We start from the raw sequence: 16,612 nt of genomic DNA, 5'->3' as shown, positions 1-16,612 counted from the left end.
TTCACCGAAATTAGAGAATTAAAGATATCATTACAAAATGAACAAATCTGAGAGAGGTCCACATGTAGTACCTATATATGTAATATCAAAGCAATTGGACTTGCGGTTTTCAACAAGAAGTCGAAAATATCACTTTTTACCACAAATGACAAAAATATTCACCAAAATTAGAGAATTAAAGATATCATTACAAAATGAACAAATCTGAGAGAGGTCCACATGTAGTACCTATATATGTAATATCAAAGCAATTGGACTTGCGGTTTTCAACAAGAGGTCGAAAATATCACTTTTTACCAAAAATTACAAAAATATTCACCAAAATTAGAGAATTGAAGATATCATTACAAAATGAACAAATCTGAGAGAGGTCGACATGTAGTACCTATATATGTAAATATCAAAGCAATTGGACTTGCGGTTTTCAACAAGAAGTCGAAAATATCACTTTTTACCAAAAATGACAAAAATATTCACCAAAATTAGAGAATTAAAGATATCATTACAAAATGAACAAATCTGAGAGAGGTCCACATGTAGTACCTATATATGTAATATCAAAGCAATTGCACTTGCGGTTTTCAACAAGAAGTCGAAAATATCACTTTTTACTAAAAATGACAAAAATATTCACCAAAATTAGAGAATTGAAGATATCATCATGAAATGAACAAATCTGAGAGAGGTCTACCCAAGGTACATATACACCAAGTATCAAAGCATTCAGGCTTGTAGTTTTCAAGAAGAAGTCGAAAAAGTAAAACATTGACACGGACGACGGACGACGGACGACGACGACGACGGACAATCACTCATATGATAAGCTCCGCTCGACAAAGTCGACAGCGGAGCTAAAAAATCACACAGCTTAAAAATTTTGTTTTTTGATTCCCATACAAGTTTGCGAAGTGAGTACATTGTATGCTAATTTTAGGTGTAAAAATGATACAAATCAACTATATTACGGTACTCTGTATCAATTTATAAAACAGTTAGATGCATGGCAATTTTATACTTGCAATGGCTACATTATACTTGCCATATTTTTACACTGTACTCGTTTTGCAGTAGCAATCAAAACTCAATATCATACAAATTATAACATAAATAGACTCAAAATTGTTTTGGATGCTAACTGCACTTGCTACACATTTTCAGGATTTGTTGAAGGGTACGTCCATTATCATAGGCAAACCATTACTTACCAATGTTTCCATGTCGATCTGTTCTTTTTTAAAAGCATCTATAAAATCACTTAGTCCTAACTGTTTGAGTGAATCCTCCAGACTGGGCAGTGGTTCTGGTTTCACAGAGACATCTAAAGCATCTACAGAGTCAGCCTCTAGGTCTGGCATACTCCTTGTCGTTTGTACCTGAGGTGGAGACTCCTCTGGGAGGTGCACAGGTGCATTTGGGTCATGTTGATGTGATAACAGATCAAAGCAAATGAGAGAACCTGGAGAAAAATACAACAACTGGTGTAAAAATGAAAATTAAAATCTGACATGCATATGTACACATGTACATTTTTCGATTCTATTATAGATGTTCTTTTGTTTTTAGATGCAGTTAATTTTAATCATGATACAGCAGATAGACACAACACATGGTCATGGCAGGTCAGGTAACCATCCATTAATTACGATTGATGATTAGAAACACTAGAAAATGTAGTAACTACTTAATGAGTAACAACGTAAAATTTCAACAACAAGCATTTTGTGTGAACGTTTGCATTCAATGCAAGATACTATTTTCCATCATGGACTATAGCGAATCAGTATCCAATGCACACAGAGACTGATTTCAGAATTTATGTCACGAACCTGGGACATGTTCGATGTTGGTGACCATGACATTTCTGGATTGCTTTGTGATTTCATTCCAAGGCTCAGACAAATAAAATAGTGTTCTTCTGCCAACTAGTATCCATGCTTTCGGCTCAGCCAAATTTGTTTAATTTGTCATTGGATTTTTGTGGCAATGTAACCCTTTTAATTTCCCCGAGTCGTTTGTGTTCATTCATGGTCTTGACAATAAGTGTCAATTGCTATGCAAGTCTACCATGCACGACCCCGGTCAGCCGGCATCATGGAATCTATGCATAAATTTGCATAAAAGATGGTTGACCTGCGACTGTCAACGCGGCGATGACCAAGGTGCACCGCCCGTTAAATTTTCTACTCTTCCTTTACCCAACAAAACGGGGTGCATGTACGGTAAATTATTGTTTTCAGTGCTACATTGGAAATTACTACATGAACATAACATGTACAAACCTAAACTATGTCCAATAATAGACATCTTTCCACAAAATGCAGGGTTTCTTTCTCTGAATAATTGATACAACCTGTTGATTTCACCACCTACTCTGTCAGAGACTGTCTGGCAGTACAAAGGGCTACTGTAGAAGAGAATGTCTAACAACGTATCATTGGTGAAATGTCGAAGACGTCCAATGCTTGGTAGTGTGATATTCCTCAATCGCCTATTGGTGGTAAAGAAAAAAGAATGTAAGGGTGATATTTAAAATGACTTGTTATATCACCTTGAACAATTGGCATAATGCAGGCAAGCAGAAATAGCCCCCTCTAGCTACAAGAACAGTACTCTCAGGCAGCAAAGTCAAAGAGCGCCCTCAGGCAGCAAAGTCAAAGAGCGCCCTCAGGCAGCACATATAGAGGCCACTAACTATAATATCTTGGGTACATCAGTGGTTACACTCCAATCACAGATAGTGGCCACTCTATATAGGAAGTAGGCATTACCTTTGAGGGTTCAAAATTACTAGTCCTTCAATAAAAGACTACAACATATTTATTTTGGACTATCAAATTTCATTGCTAGTTGTCACTTTGAACCACTACTCAAAGAGAAAATCAAATTGTTGAGCTAAACTGCTACAATCTTCATGAGTATTAGATCTAAGAAGGCAAACTAAATGCATGTATGTGATGTTATTGCAGTACCGGCATTAAAGATTATTTGACAAAAACAGAGATTCATATGTTTTCAAATTATGTAACTTCATATCATGAATGAAGGTCTGGGCAACAGGAACAAGAGCAGTGCTCTCCCTATTCTCAGGGTGAGTGGGAGGGTGGTTGTGGGTGGTCATGGGGTACAATTTATTTCCATGGGCTCTGTGCGAGATTCTGTGGAACGTCGAACACCGCATGAAAATGGTTACCCTATTCTCAGGGTGAGTGGGAGGGTGGTTGTGGGTGGTCATGGGGTACAATTTATTTCCATGGGCTCTGTGCGAGATTCTGTGGAACGTCGAACACCGCATGAAAATGGTTACCCTATTCTCAGGGTGAGTGGGAGGGTGGTTGTGGGTGGTCATGGTGTACAATTTATTTCCATGGGCTCTGTGCGAGATTCTGTGGAACGTCGAACACCGCATGAAAATGGTTACCCTATTCTCAGGGTGAGTGGGACGGTGGTTGTGGGTGGTCATGGTGTACAATTTATTTCCATGGGCTCTGTGCGAGATTCTGTGGAACGTCGAACACCGCATGAAAATGGTTACCCTATTCTCAGGGTGAGTGGGAGGGTGGTTGTGGGTGGTCATGGGGTACAATTTATTTCCATGGGCTCTGTGCGAGATTCTGTGGAACGTCGAACACCGCATGAAAATGGTTACCCTATTCTCAGGGTGAGTGGGAGGGTGGTTGTGGGTGGTCATGGTGTACAATTTATTTCCATGGGCTCTGTGCGAGATTCTGTGGAACGTCGAACACCGCATGAAAATGGTTACCCTATTCTCAGGGTGAGTGGGAGGGTGGTTGTGGGTGGTCATGGTGTACAATTTATTTCCATGGGCTCTGTGCGAGATTCTGTGGAACGTCGAACACCGCATGAAAATGGTTACCCTATTCTCAGGGTGAGTGGGACGGTGGTTGTGGGTGGTCATGGTGTACAATTTATTTCCATGGGCTCTGTGCGAGATTCTGTGGAACGTCGAACACCGCATGAAAATGGTTACCCTATTCTCAGGGTGAGTGGGAGGGTGGTTGTGGGTGGTCATGGGGTACAATTTATTTCCATGGGCTCTGTGCGAGATTCTGTGGAACGTCGAACACCGCATGAAAATGGTTACCCTATTCTCAGGGTGAGTGGGAGGGTGGTTGTGGGTGGTCATGGGGTACAATTTATTTCCATGGGCTCTGTGCGAGATTGTGTGGAACGTCTAACACCGCATGAAAATGGTTACCCTATTCTCAGGGTGAGTGGGAGGGTGGTTGTGGGTGGTCATGGGGTACAATTTATTTCCATGGGCTCTGTGCGAGATTCTGTGGAACGTCGAACACCGCATGAAAATGGTTACCCTATTCTCAGGGTGAGTGGGACGGTGGTTGTGGGTGGTCATGGGGTACAATTTATTTCCATGGGCTCTGTGCGAGATTCTGTGGAACGTCGAACACCGCATGAAAATGGTTACCCTATTCTCAGGGTGAGTGGGAGGGTGGTTGTGGGTGGTCATGGGGTACAATTTATTTCCATAGGCTCTGTGCGAGATTCTATGGAACGTCGAACACAGCATGAAAATGGTTACCCTATTCTCAGGGTGAGTGGGAGGGTGGTTGTGGGTGGTCATGGGGTACAATTTATTTCCATGGGCTCTGTGCGAGATTCTGTGGAACGTCGAACACCGCATGAAAATGGTTACCCTATTCTCAGGGTGAGTGGGAGGGTGGTTGTGGGTGGTCATGGGGTACAATTTATTTCCATGGGCTCTGTGCGAGATTCTGTGGAACGTCGAACACAGCATGAAAATGGTTACCCTATTCTCAGGGTGAGTGGGACGGTGGTTGTGGGTGGTCATGGGGTACAATTTATTTCCATGGGCTCTGTGCGAGATTCTGTGGAACGTCGAACACCGCATGAAAATGGTTACCCTATTCTCATGGTGAGTGGGAGGGTGGTTGTGGGTGGTCATGGGGTACAATTTATTTCCATAGGCTCTGTGCGAGATTCTGTGGAACGTCGAACACCGCATGAAAATGGTTACCCTATTCTCAGGGTGAGTGGGAGGGTGGTTGTGGGTGGTCATGGGGTACAATTTATTTCCATAGGCTCTGTGCGAGATTCTGTGGAACGTCGAACACCGCATGAAAATGGTTACCCTATTCTCAGGGTGAGTGGGAGGGTGGTTGTGGGTGGTCATGGGGTACAATTTATTTCCATGGGCTCTGTGCGAGATTCTGTGGAACGTCGAACACCGCATGAAAATGGTTAAAGTCAAGAAAACAGCACAAACTCAATTATGTGCCAACCAATTATATATACATGTACATGTATGTTGCACAGTTAAGTACAGTTTCTGGGGAGTTTTCGACAATAGTTTTTAATGGTTGTGGTTGCCAGGTGAAGAGATGAACCAGTAAAAATACATTTTTTCCTTTACCACACATCCAACTCGTCAAAAATCAATGAAAAAAATAGTCCATTATTTATTGCGTATAGTGACCAAACAACATCATTCTGTTAACACCCACACATTTTCGTAAAATCTCCATGTACTTTTTCACCATTTATACACTACAATTTACTCCAGAAAAACAATTTTCTTGGTACATTCCAACATATTAAATGAGGGATCCAGACACATTCCAAGCTGAACACTTTTCTTTGACTAATAACAAAGCTGGTCAATCCTCCGAGTCCCAGCAATAAACTTCCTACATATCAGCCAAAATGTGTTTTTTTCAGCACATATCAATTCCAGCCAAAATTAAGTATTGTCCAATACCACCTCGAATCGGTGGTTAAATATTAAAACATAAAATGCAGGAAACGAGTGCAGAGAGCAAAATTTCCCCGAAAAACATAGGCACCTAACTAGAATTTCATGAAAATAGGGCTTAAACAGAGCATTAAACAAGAGAATGATTACAAGTTCTCGATTCGCAATGATATGCAGAGAACTAGCAACACACAGTAGGTTCTGTCAAGGACGATATTCTCTGGCTGTGAGGGCGCTGGATATTTAAGGAAATCTCTTACCAGGATTTTGTATTAACAAATTAAAAGTTAGATTAGAATGAGAATTCAAGATGCTATTATAAGATATCCCAAGTAACAGAGGATAAAATAAAAGGTATCATATGAAGAACATTGTTACTGTTTAGTATAAAGTAGTTATAATAGTACTTAAATTATAATTATAGTTAGTTTTTATGATCTATCAGAATTTTACCTTTTCCTCAAGTATATACTTAAATATAATAAAATAAAAAAAGGATTATTGTATGAGGATTTTATACTACTATGAGGTTATTACGAGGATACCAAAAAGTATGACCAGGACAGTACGGTGGGAGTATCGACCGGTACGCAGCGGAGGTCGATGCAATGACGTACTGTCTGAGTGCATACTTTGAGGTATTTTCGTAATAACCTTTTTATTATACATCAATTCCTCCCAATGATACATCATGGGAATGCCAAAAAGTTTAGAACAGAAACAGCGAACTTCTTTGTGTGGAGTTAGGTCAAAACCCTGCTGGCAGCCATGTTTTTATTATTAGAGGATGCATAATCATTCCATATTTGGGATACGCATTTCCAAATATGGTAGGATGAAAATGACCCGTAAAATACCGCAAAATTACGGCACGCTGTAACTTATGGCGTTACAGTGACAGATGTATAATAATATTTATTAATATGAATCATAATGGAGAGTATTGTTTGAGTGACGCTTTTAAATTCTCATTTCTAGCTGTGTTTACAAACCAACCAGACTTCTTGAGTGTGGCACCCTCACAGAGGCTCCTTGCGGAAGCGTCAGCACGGTTCAATCACATGTTTGTATCACATGGCAGCACCATGATCAGTTTGATAAATCAATGACCATATACAAGGCTATGTACTAAACAATTATTTATAATCAATACTTTCCACTAGAAAAATCCATTTATAATGTAAATCAGCAAAAAAATCTTCAGTTATATCTTCAGTTAATAAGGCCTGTAACATTCTTTCTTCAAAACTGATAGTGCATGAGGCTTTTTTTAATTTGTAGGAATATAAATGACGAGAGGTCTCTGATTTTATACAGCAGTACACATTAGTGACCTCAACACATTATAGTTATATTTATTTTTGATACAGAAGGCGTACTTTGATTTAAAATTTTAATGAAAATTGATGTTATGATATTCTGTTTTGCACAGTCACTAGAACCACATATTGCCCCGACAAACAATGATGATGTTTTTCTGGAAGTGTGCAACTCCTAAAATGAATGATGCAAGGCCGCCCTTAACAAAATATTTTCCCGAAATTTACAAACAAACAGGAATACATACCTGTCTACTCCAGTAGCATCTCCATGTAGAACACTATGCCAACTGACAGGTAAGAATTCCACTCGTCCCACCTTGCCTTCATCCTGATGATGACCAAAATGAGACTGTAGTAGAGACAGTGATACACTACGGAAATCATCAACTGAAACAAAGAAAAATTTAACATAGAAACAATACTTATCAAGCAATAGAAACAGACAAGACAAATACTACATCATTTATAAACAAATTTATACTACTAGTATATGTATCCTGCAAAAACAAGTCAAGCAGAAGAAAAAAAAAATGGCAGACCTTATAACATTGCAGAAACACAAATAGCGCAAAAAAAAAAAAAACAGATTTCCATTAAAACAATTCTGAGGCATATTGGTAGAATGAATATACCTTCTGACAGTCAATCAGTCAGGATTATTAGCCAATGCACACAATATGCCACAAGTTGATTGTATTTTACTTTAGGGCAAGGTAAAACTTGATGACTATCTCTACCCACAATAAAAGTTGAAAAAAAAAAAATCAAAAACAGATGAACTATGGCCATAGTTTTGATATAATACATCAACAGATGGTTGTATGATTCAGGGCTCCAAATTATCATGTAATGAATCATAACAAACAAGTGTAATAAACAAGTTTCCTTCTCCTTGGAAAAGCAGTTTGTGACCACTTGAAAACTGGCAAAACAAAAAGTCTACCTTTTTTACACACATACATTTAGAAGCACATGCCATTTCCACATAATGTACGCAAGATGAAATGTCCTACGGGACAACTACTTCAATTATTAAATAATTCACCTACCACATTCTACTATACTTCTGAATCTCAGATCACACACAGGTCCGATACCATGTACAACAAACATCACATGGTCTATCAAGTTAGGTTCACCTGTAAAATATGTACAATTTTAAGTTAATTGTAGTATTTTAATATTAGAGTAGGAGAGTATACAAGTGCTTCAGTAATAAATTTAGTGTTGCTTAGCAACAAAGTGTAAATCCTACCTTCCTCTACTTGTCCAACATCATCATCCATGCCACGTTTCACCACCCGAGGTCTCATACTGGAATCCTGTGTTGCTGCACCCCACTCATCGGCCTGGGTGGATGGCCGGAAATGGACAATAACATTGGGGTTATGCATCACAACAGTCTCACCATCTGGGAATTCCAGTCGTCGATGCCAGACATTGTTTGTAACAGCAAACTGAAACTCTTGCTAATAAATAAATGAAAAAAAACAAAAACATATTTTTGGGGTTCTTTTTTTTTCTGTTTGTGAAAAATTTATTATTAAATCTTAATTTTTTTTCAAAATCATATCTTTAACCACACATATATACTGTGATTTCTATACATTTAAGTACATTGTCCCAAAATCTCATAATTTAATAAGAAAATTGTGCTTGAAGAGGATAAAAAATGACAGATGAAAAGAATGATTAAAATTAAAGTACAACAATGTACATCATGAGGAAAAGTTTTAAAGGAATTACCGGTACTCCCAAAGTCTCACCTCTAATTTTTCTGCAAAAGCTTCTTCATATGGTATGAATCTGTTGTCGCCATCACCTTTATAAAACCATGTACATCGTCTGACTTCAGTGGATTCTTCTTCCCAGTAGACAGGGCTACGTAAACGGGCACGCAAGTCAACATCGTATCGGCCACCATCAGTCTGTATGATACAGTCATCAGGATCCTGCTGAACTACAAATATAGAGTTCGAGATAAACAAAAGTCTTGATTTTTGGCATTTTTAATCTACGTGATTCAATAATTTGAACTATGACAAACCATCTTAAGAAAGTGATCACTGTTGAAAATAAATTACTCACAAAGATGAATTACAATTACAGTACTGTGCATTTTATGAAGGCATGAATTTGTTTTATGGACATTTATAAAATATTAATAAGACAATTACCCCAACAAATCAACATGTTTCATTTGAATCCAAAGAAGATGCTTCTATTGGCTACTTAAAACATTTAGTAACACCCATCACAATGCGTCTGCAGGTTTTGTTCAGTCATTGTCCAATTTATGTGTGGTAATTGGTCTAGAGGTTTTCAACCATCATTCGAATTTTAGATACATTTAAAAATATTTAAATAAAACATTTTCATGCCTTTATGAAATACAAAGTATCACAGAATGGTGGTCACCATTCATTAAGTGTTTCTATCATCAGCCTTGTCATAATAGAAATATATAAATACAAATAAAGTTATTAGTTCTGAGGGGATGGTATAGTGGAATGAGAATGAAAATGGGAATTATTTTGCGTGAGTCTGAATCTTACACAAATGAGTGACTCACAGTGGGAACAAACAAGATTCATACGGGTAACTTGCAACTTAACTTGGAAAATCCTTATCAATGTTCCAATAACTACCATCAACTTCCCCATATGATTAATGCGTCCACAAATATGATTCGTACATTGAATTTACAACAAAAATGTTGCAATATGAAAACAACATAGCCATAGTATATACCTAGACAAAAATTAGTGGTGCCAGGGGAGATGAAATTGTCACAAAATGTAGCAAATCATTTTCATAACATTAGATAGTGGCATTAATTTTGGTGAGAAAATGGCATAATTTTTTAATCAAGAAATTAGTAGTTTTTGAAAGAGAAACTGAGCATCGAAGAAATATTTAACAGTTTTTATGGTGATAACAGCTTATTGTCGAAAACAAAGTTTTATCTATTCACCCTAGAATAAACATTGTATTCTACAATAGGCATCAGTAACTACGAAAAATTACGAATTTAAATTAGACTCTAATTAGGTGCCATGAAAATTGAAATATTCAAAAAAGTATCACTAAATTAGAGAATTTACGATTATATCGTATCAAAAGCAATTGCATGATGTATTTGTGACATGGAATCAATGAGTCACTTTTACAGCATTAAACAACACTATAAAACGATTCTGTGCAGTCTGTGTAGAAAGCAGAAGTTATCCCAAGATCATTGTCTAGATCTTGTTACACTGTAATGCCCAAACTAATAAAACATCAGTTTCCCAGCTATAAATATCTAGGACAGATCTCTAATGACTTAAACCAATCGTGCTTATCCATTAGTTTTCCCCAGATACAAGACAGATGAGTTTTTTGCACTCCTGACATTTACTCTAGGCTTTGGGACAGTTTAATGCCATCCAATGAGAAAAACATAAGAAAGAATTCCTGCTTGCCACCCCTGTTTTCAATGGTATGACCCAGAAGACGTACTGGTACAGTAGTACTTGACTGAAGTCACAATAGCGCTGTGGAAGTCTGTGGGGCTTCAAGTGCTGAGGAAAATGGATTTTGCCCACGGGATAAATCATTTACTGTGTAGAAATATTGTGCATTCAAACTTTAAAATATGGACACAATTATTTGTTTACATTGATTAAAGATGTTGCGGTTTGAGATGAACATGATTTCAGAAATAATTATCATCACTTGAATGACACTTGAATGCAACTTTTTCAAATTAAACATTATTCCCCTATTTCAAAATGGTATAGTCTAGCACCTGTATACTCTAATTGATCTGTAAAATGTTATTGAATTTTTTTAACTACACATACCATGGGATATGATGTCCAACAATAAAATACAGTCATTTTGTTTTCAACCTTGCAAACCTCATTTTGGATCTTTAATTACTTAAAATGTACATTATTTCCCATAAATTTTTGAAAAGATATGGAAAATATTGAGCAAAGATTTTTAAAGATATGGAAAGGATATGGAAAATATTGAGCAAAGGTTTTTAAAGATATGGAAAAGATATGAAAAATATTGAGCAAAGATTTTTAAAGATATGGAAAAGATAGAGCAAAGATTTTTAAAGATATGGAAAAGATAGAGCAAAGATTTTTAAAGATATGGAAAAGATAGAGCAAAGATTTTTAAAGATATGGAAAAGATAGAGCAAAGATTTTTAAAGATATGGAAAAGATAGAGCAAAGATTTTTAAAGATATGGAAAAGATAGAGCAAAGATTTTTAAAGATATAGAAAATATTGAGCAAAGATTTTTAAAGATATGGAAAAGATAGAGCAAAGATTTTTAAAGATATGGAAAAGATAGAGCAAAGATTTTTAAAGATATAGAAAATATTGAGCAAAGATTTTTAAAGATATGGAAAAGATAGAGCAAAGGTATTCGCAAACATTTACTTAGGGTTAAAGATTATTATTTTTACTTTGGATAATGGGAGTAGATAGCTTTCTTGTTTAATCTTAAGTCCAGATTTGGCATAAACACATAAGACAAAATGAAATTGCTTGTGTTTTCAAAATCTCCAGGCATACAAATGTACAATGAATATAGTTTAATGTAAAGCTCAGTATTCACTTGAAAAAAATATTTCAGTTTCACTTCATGTTTGCTATGCCTTGCTTGAAGTAGCGAAAATTTAAATTTATAAATAGCTAGCTAAAAAAATATGTCTTACAATAAATACCTGAAATTTTATAATTGCGTAATATTGAGATTTGTAAATAAACATCACCGTCTATAAGTCATCTGCTTATTCAAATTCATGTGAAATTTTTATGATTTATAACAATATTTAATGAGTAAAAAAATGTAATTTATCTTTACTTTACTCGTTTTTACTCCAATTTATATTAATTTGTATTCAAATACAGTTAAAATGATATATTTATGATTGATGAGATTTTTCTTGACAAAATTTCACCCCTCCTCATAAAATGTTCACTGAAAATATAGCTCCCGTGAAATTAATAGTGTGAACCCTAAGGATGAATACATACCTGTTGCGAGAGCGTCTTCTAGTTTTAAAGCATCTGCCATTGTAAAAGGCAGCCATACTGAGCGCTGTTCAATTAGTTTAGAATAAAACCAATGTCCCTGCACTGGGGTATAAACCTGCGGACTTCCACTAGCTACGGCACCCTGTGATTCAGCCATCGCCGGACTCCTCATCTGTTGAAAATCGGTCGATGTTGGTGGCGGTTTACTTGGATCAAACTGCAAGACATCAAGAACAAAAAGTCGTTCTTGATTAAAACTTGATCCACTTTTCAAAAACAGAGTTGTTTGAACAAGGTTGACTTCAAAGATTATTTAATCGGGCGTTTTTAACAATGAAGTGAAAGTACCTTACTTAAAAGATCATCATGTAAAATGGGTGATACCATTTCATGTTGGGGGTAGGTCAACATACATTCATGAATGAATGAATTGATCAATATATTACACACACATCTATGTAGGTCATGCAATATACTGACCTCAAGGTGACCTCACCTCAGTGTAGATAACCATCACAGAGAATGACCTCAAGTAAACAATAAAATAAATGGCTTTATTCACACTGCAATACAACAGAAGCCAAATAGAAACCCAGATAAAGTATATTTTGTAATTATATTTTATATTTCAATTGCGCAAGTTTTATATGACAGCTGCTTAATTATAACTAGCATTTTGAATGTAAATTTTATATAAATAATTTGATATAACTTGTATACTATTTAACTGCAAGCAGTATATATGCAGTGCCATTTTGGACGCACTACATGGCAATAATATTTAATAGTAGGAAAGCTAAACTAACATGTTTTGTTATGCTAATTAGTATACATGAAATAAGGGCAGGGAATGAAACAGACCTTGGAGTACAATTGTCAGATACAATTGAGATCAAATCAGAGAAGAATAATGTTGTTGGTGAAATGAAATCCAACTCTACTACAATGACATGTGGGGTCCAGTGAATGAAAACAGTGCTAGTTTCACAGCAAGAAAGATTACAAGACATACAACAAACCGAAGCAAACAATGGGGTGTAGATGAGTCTTCAACAACATACTATCAATGTAGCATGTTCCTATCACAGCTACATGAATACCAGTATGGCAAATCAGTTTAAATTTGCAAACCAATCATTGAAAGATATCACAATACACATGTTTAAAGCATAAACAAAACATTAACATTTCCTACACATGGATACAAGTGTTCATTTAAGCTCACCACTTCCTCGCCTGCAGTCTCCTCCATATTTGACTGTTCTAAGCAAAGTTTTTTATCACAAGATTCAGTGTTGGATTCGCCTGATGCTCTTCGTTTGAGAAATGACTTCAACAAACTCATGACCCCAAATATCAATGTTGACATGTGATATGTGATAAACAAGAACACCATACCCAGATTCAAAATATTAGCATAAAGGTCAGAGGTCAGAGAGCAGCACTTGGTAGATCAGATGACAGCTGATAGCCAATAAGATGATGAATTTTGTGGTTTATTAGGGATGGAGGTTTGGCATCAACAGGCAGTCAGAGTGAAACTACCAGCTGTCAAATAACTGATTAATAGTCTTCTATATTTATTATCTCATCCACATCTGCATGTAGAAATGTGTATATTTTTGTTTCTTTTATTTTATAGAGCAATTATTAATTTTCCAAGCCCAATTGAGGAAATGTTACTGATATAAAACTGCTATATAACTAATAACCATTACCATTATATTTTTAGAAGTTTGACCACTCTTACGATGACCATATTTGCTCTATTAGTAGCGCATATGCGTATGTAAGTACAGTAGTTGGGCTAAAGACAATAGAGTCTATTATTGAGAATGAAAAACAGTGCTTTTTTATTATTTTATTTATATATATTAGTGCTTTTTATTCCCCGCTGAGCAGTTTTATTCTTCCACTTTTTCAGCACTATAGTAGATTTTACTGACTCTTGTTAGTATATTGTTCAAGTGTCTATTATTTTTGGTTTGACAAATTACCACTAACAATTATGGAACTCCATTTTGTAGTAAATTTTCCCTGTTTAGATTGTTTATAGAATACCAACTAACAATTGTATTACTAACTATCTAATGACCTATTGAACTCAAATATATAAGTCTATAACAGCTGGCTGGAAGCTTAGAAAGCTGTACTGTATTTACTGTAGAAAAAGCGCATTTAAACAAAAAATTACATTGGTTATATACTGAATTATAAAAATATTTCATATATCGACCATAGAACCACATACTCTACTAATAGAGCAAATACAGTATATACAATAGACATAATCCTAATCTTCAGGTTAATCAAATCACAGACTATTTTAAGTTACATTTGCTATCATATGTTTCAAGTGAACAGGCTGTATCAGACTAATTTTTTGCACAGACACTCTTCGATATATTCCCTCTCAGGCAGCTCTGGGATTTTTCTATTTTGCTATTTGTTTCAAAATTATGTTTTAATTTCTGAATATCAGAAAGAACATTGCATTGTTTTTTCAAGATAGCTAAATTATTATTTCATCCTAAACTATCATGTTGATATTTATCTCAAACAACGCAGTATGGTGGTGAGATTGTCTGAAAAACTGTTTTGTTGCCAATGTCTTACTAAATTCGTTCATTCATTGGTTCAATTACTTTTTTACCGAAATTGGCTTTCTGTGTTTACACAGAGATCATGTGACTATACACGTCCATACACACACTGTCTTGTCGATTTCACATCCAGTGTGAAATGGGCTTTCCATCAATATACAGCTTTGTATGGTTCAGTAAATATTGTATATGGAAACTACAGTTTAGAAAATCAATATGAAGACGTATACAGCATCCTTAACCTTGCATTCATCATCTTTTAGTGTTTGTATGGTCAAAATAAGTAATATTTCAATGATTTTGTAAGCAACGAAGATGACTTTTGATTCACATATCTTCTACTAGAGATGCGCTTTGTTTGCAAACATTTGATTGCTCTGCGAAAAATTCTGTCTGATAAATTTTTTCAGCAGCGAGTTTGAGAATACTTTCATGCAGTCAGTTGGCGCACACGTGATAATACAATAAATACGATATTTACTACATGGGGGCCGCCATCTTGAATGACGCATAAAACTAAATAAGAGACAAGTTGTGAAACGCGTTTTTCAGATTCCTACAAATCAGGACAAAAATACCAATCTTTCACAAAAATACGGTCTGTTGGGGTTATATTAAGCCAACCGATAACAAAATTCGGCCTAATTCGTCGTTTTTGTGTGGAAAGATCCCTTGCCTACGAACACCTAATTACGCGAAGAACCTAGAACACTAAGCAGGGGTATTTGAAACCGAAATTGTCATCTAAGCGTTAGGCCGTCGCTGATTGGCTGCTGAGCTGGAATGCAAATTTTTAGTTTTAAATACCCCAGGAAAGTGTTCTAGGTTCTTTGCAGAACTAATAAGCACAATTCCAATTATATTCAGAGCATGTAAATTATTGTCTTACCATTGGTTGTTGTGAAAATCCTGTGGTTGAAGGTGGTGCAGTGGGAGGCAGACTCCCTGTAGACCGAGAAATTGTTGGCTGTGTCTGGGCAAATACTCTTTGCGGCCGCCTGGATCCAAACAGTGACTGATCCTGTTGATGCTCGCCAGTCGGGGGTGGAGGGGGAGAGGCAAACTGTTGCGGTGAATAGTACTGTGTTTGAGGAGGAGGAAGGGGCTGATCAACAGGAGGTGGTTGCATTGAAGGTACCTGCTGTGTGAATGGATCAGGTTGTGGTGATGGCTGTTGCTGAAGAAATGGGAAGGTCATTCCCTGCTGTGGTTGTTGTAGATCTGTAGGTGGTGTGTCACTTTGACCAAGAAAACTGTCAGCTTCACCATCCTCTGTAACAGAAAACTTAAAATTTAACTTTTGGTCAAAATAGTTTTGATGTCTCCAGAATTAACTTACAAAACATGATTTAACAGGGCATTTTGCTAAGAAATACAAAATATAAATTATAGGATTGGAGTGATTATCACAAAATGAATAAAAATAAGATATATAAAAAGCTGAAAAATTAAATTAATGTTTCTGGTAAGTGTGTACACCACCAAAAACAGTGCAGTCTGACTCTTTTTACTGCCACATCATGTTCCATATGGGACCCATAGCAAGGTATACAATAAAAGTAAAATGTATTGCTTGCTTACACGTAATTACATATGGGGCAACAAGTTAACAAATATGCTCAATAGTTCACTGGCAACTTTGGTTTTGACAAAGCAGATTTGACCATCACAAACAATTTTGCATGCTCTTCAGTACTGTAAAACATCATAAACTTGTTTAAAATTATGGGTTTTTTTTCAGAGATTACTAGCATTTGGTGGTGATAGAATGAAAGGTACGGTAATATTCAAATTGTACTTCATCTGCTGTAGTCAAAACAAAAGTGGATGGCAGATTAGTGCATTTACAGCAGGCACAAAATAGTTGCATACAACTACCACCAAGCCTGATTTTTATCA

The 16,612-nt window shown here is 36.2% G+C and overlaps 1 protein-coding gene across 2 annotated transcripts in view; it reads right to left on the bottom strand.

The window, feature by feature from the left end:
- Positions 1 to 16,612, bottom strand: part of LOC100375485 (triacylglycerol hydrolase DDHD2-like) — a 29,645-nt gene that overhangs the window by 12,202 nt on the left and 831 nt on the right. Inside the window, exons 2-10 of one of the 2 annotated variants that reach the window (XM_085504345.1) lie at positions 15,603 to 15,985; positions 12,111 to 12,327; positions 8,838 to 9,031; positions 8,327 to 8,540; positions 8,121 to 8,210; positions 7,317 to 7,458; positions 6,203 to 6,220; positions 2,280 to 2,488; positions 1,206 to 1,456 (exon numbers count right to left, since the gene is read on the bottom strand). In XM_085504345.1, coding sequence (XP_085360471.1) covers positions 1,206 to 1,456; positions 2,280 to 2,488; positions 6,203 to 6,220; positions 7,317 to 7,458; positions 8,121 to 8,210; positions 8,327 to 8,540; positions 8,838 to 9,031; positions 12,111 to 12,327; positions 15,603 to 15,985 — 1,718 coding nt within the window. The remainder of the gene's footprint in view (positions 1 to 1,205; positions 1,457 to 2,279; positions 2,489 to 6,202; positions 6,221 to 7,316; positions 7,459 to 8,120; positions 8,211 to 8,326; positions 8,541 to 8,837; positions 9,032 to 12,110; positions 12,328 to 15,602; positions 15,986 to 16,612) is intronic. The other variant, XM_085504346.1, reaches the window with a different exon arrangement.

The sequence above is a fragment of the Saccoglossus kowalevskii genome, chromosome 10 (genome assembly GCF_978046115.1).
Source record: "Saccoglossus kowalevskii chromosome 10, keSacKowa6.1, whole genome shotgun sequence".
Lineage (NCBI taxonomy): Eukaryota > Metazoa > Hemichordata > Enteropneusta > Harrimaniidae > Saccoglossus > Saccoglossus kowalevskii.
Note: the sequence above shows the minus strand (reverse complement) of the source record. Positions and strands in the feature narration are given on the sequence as shown.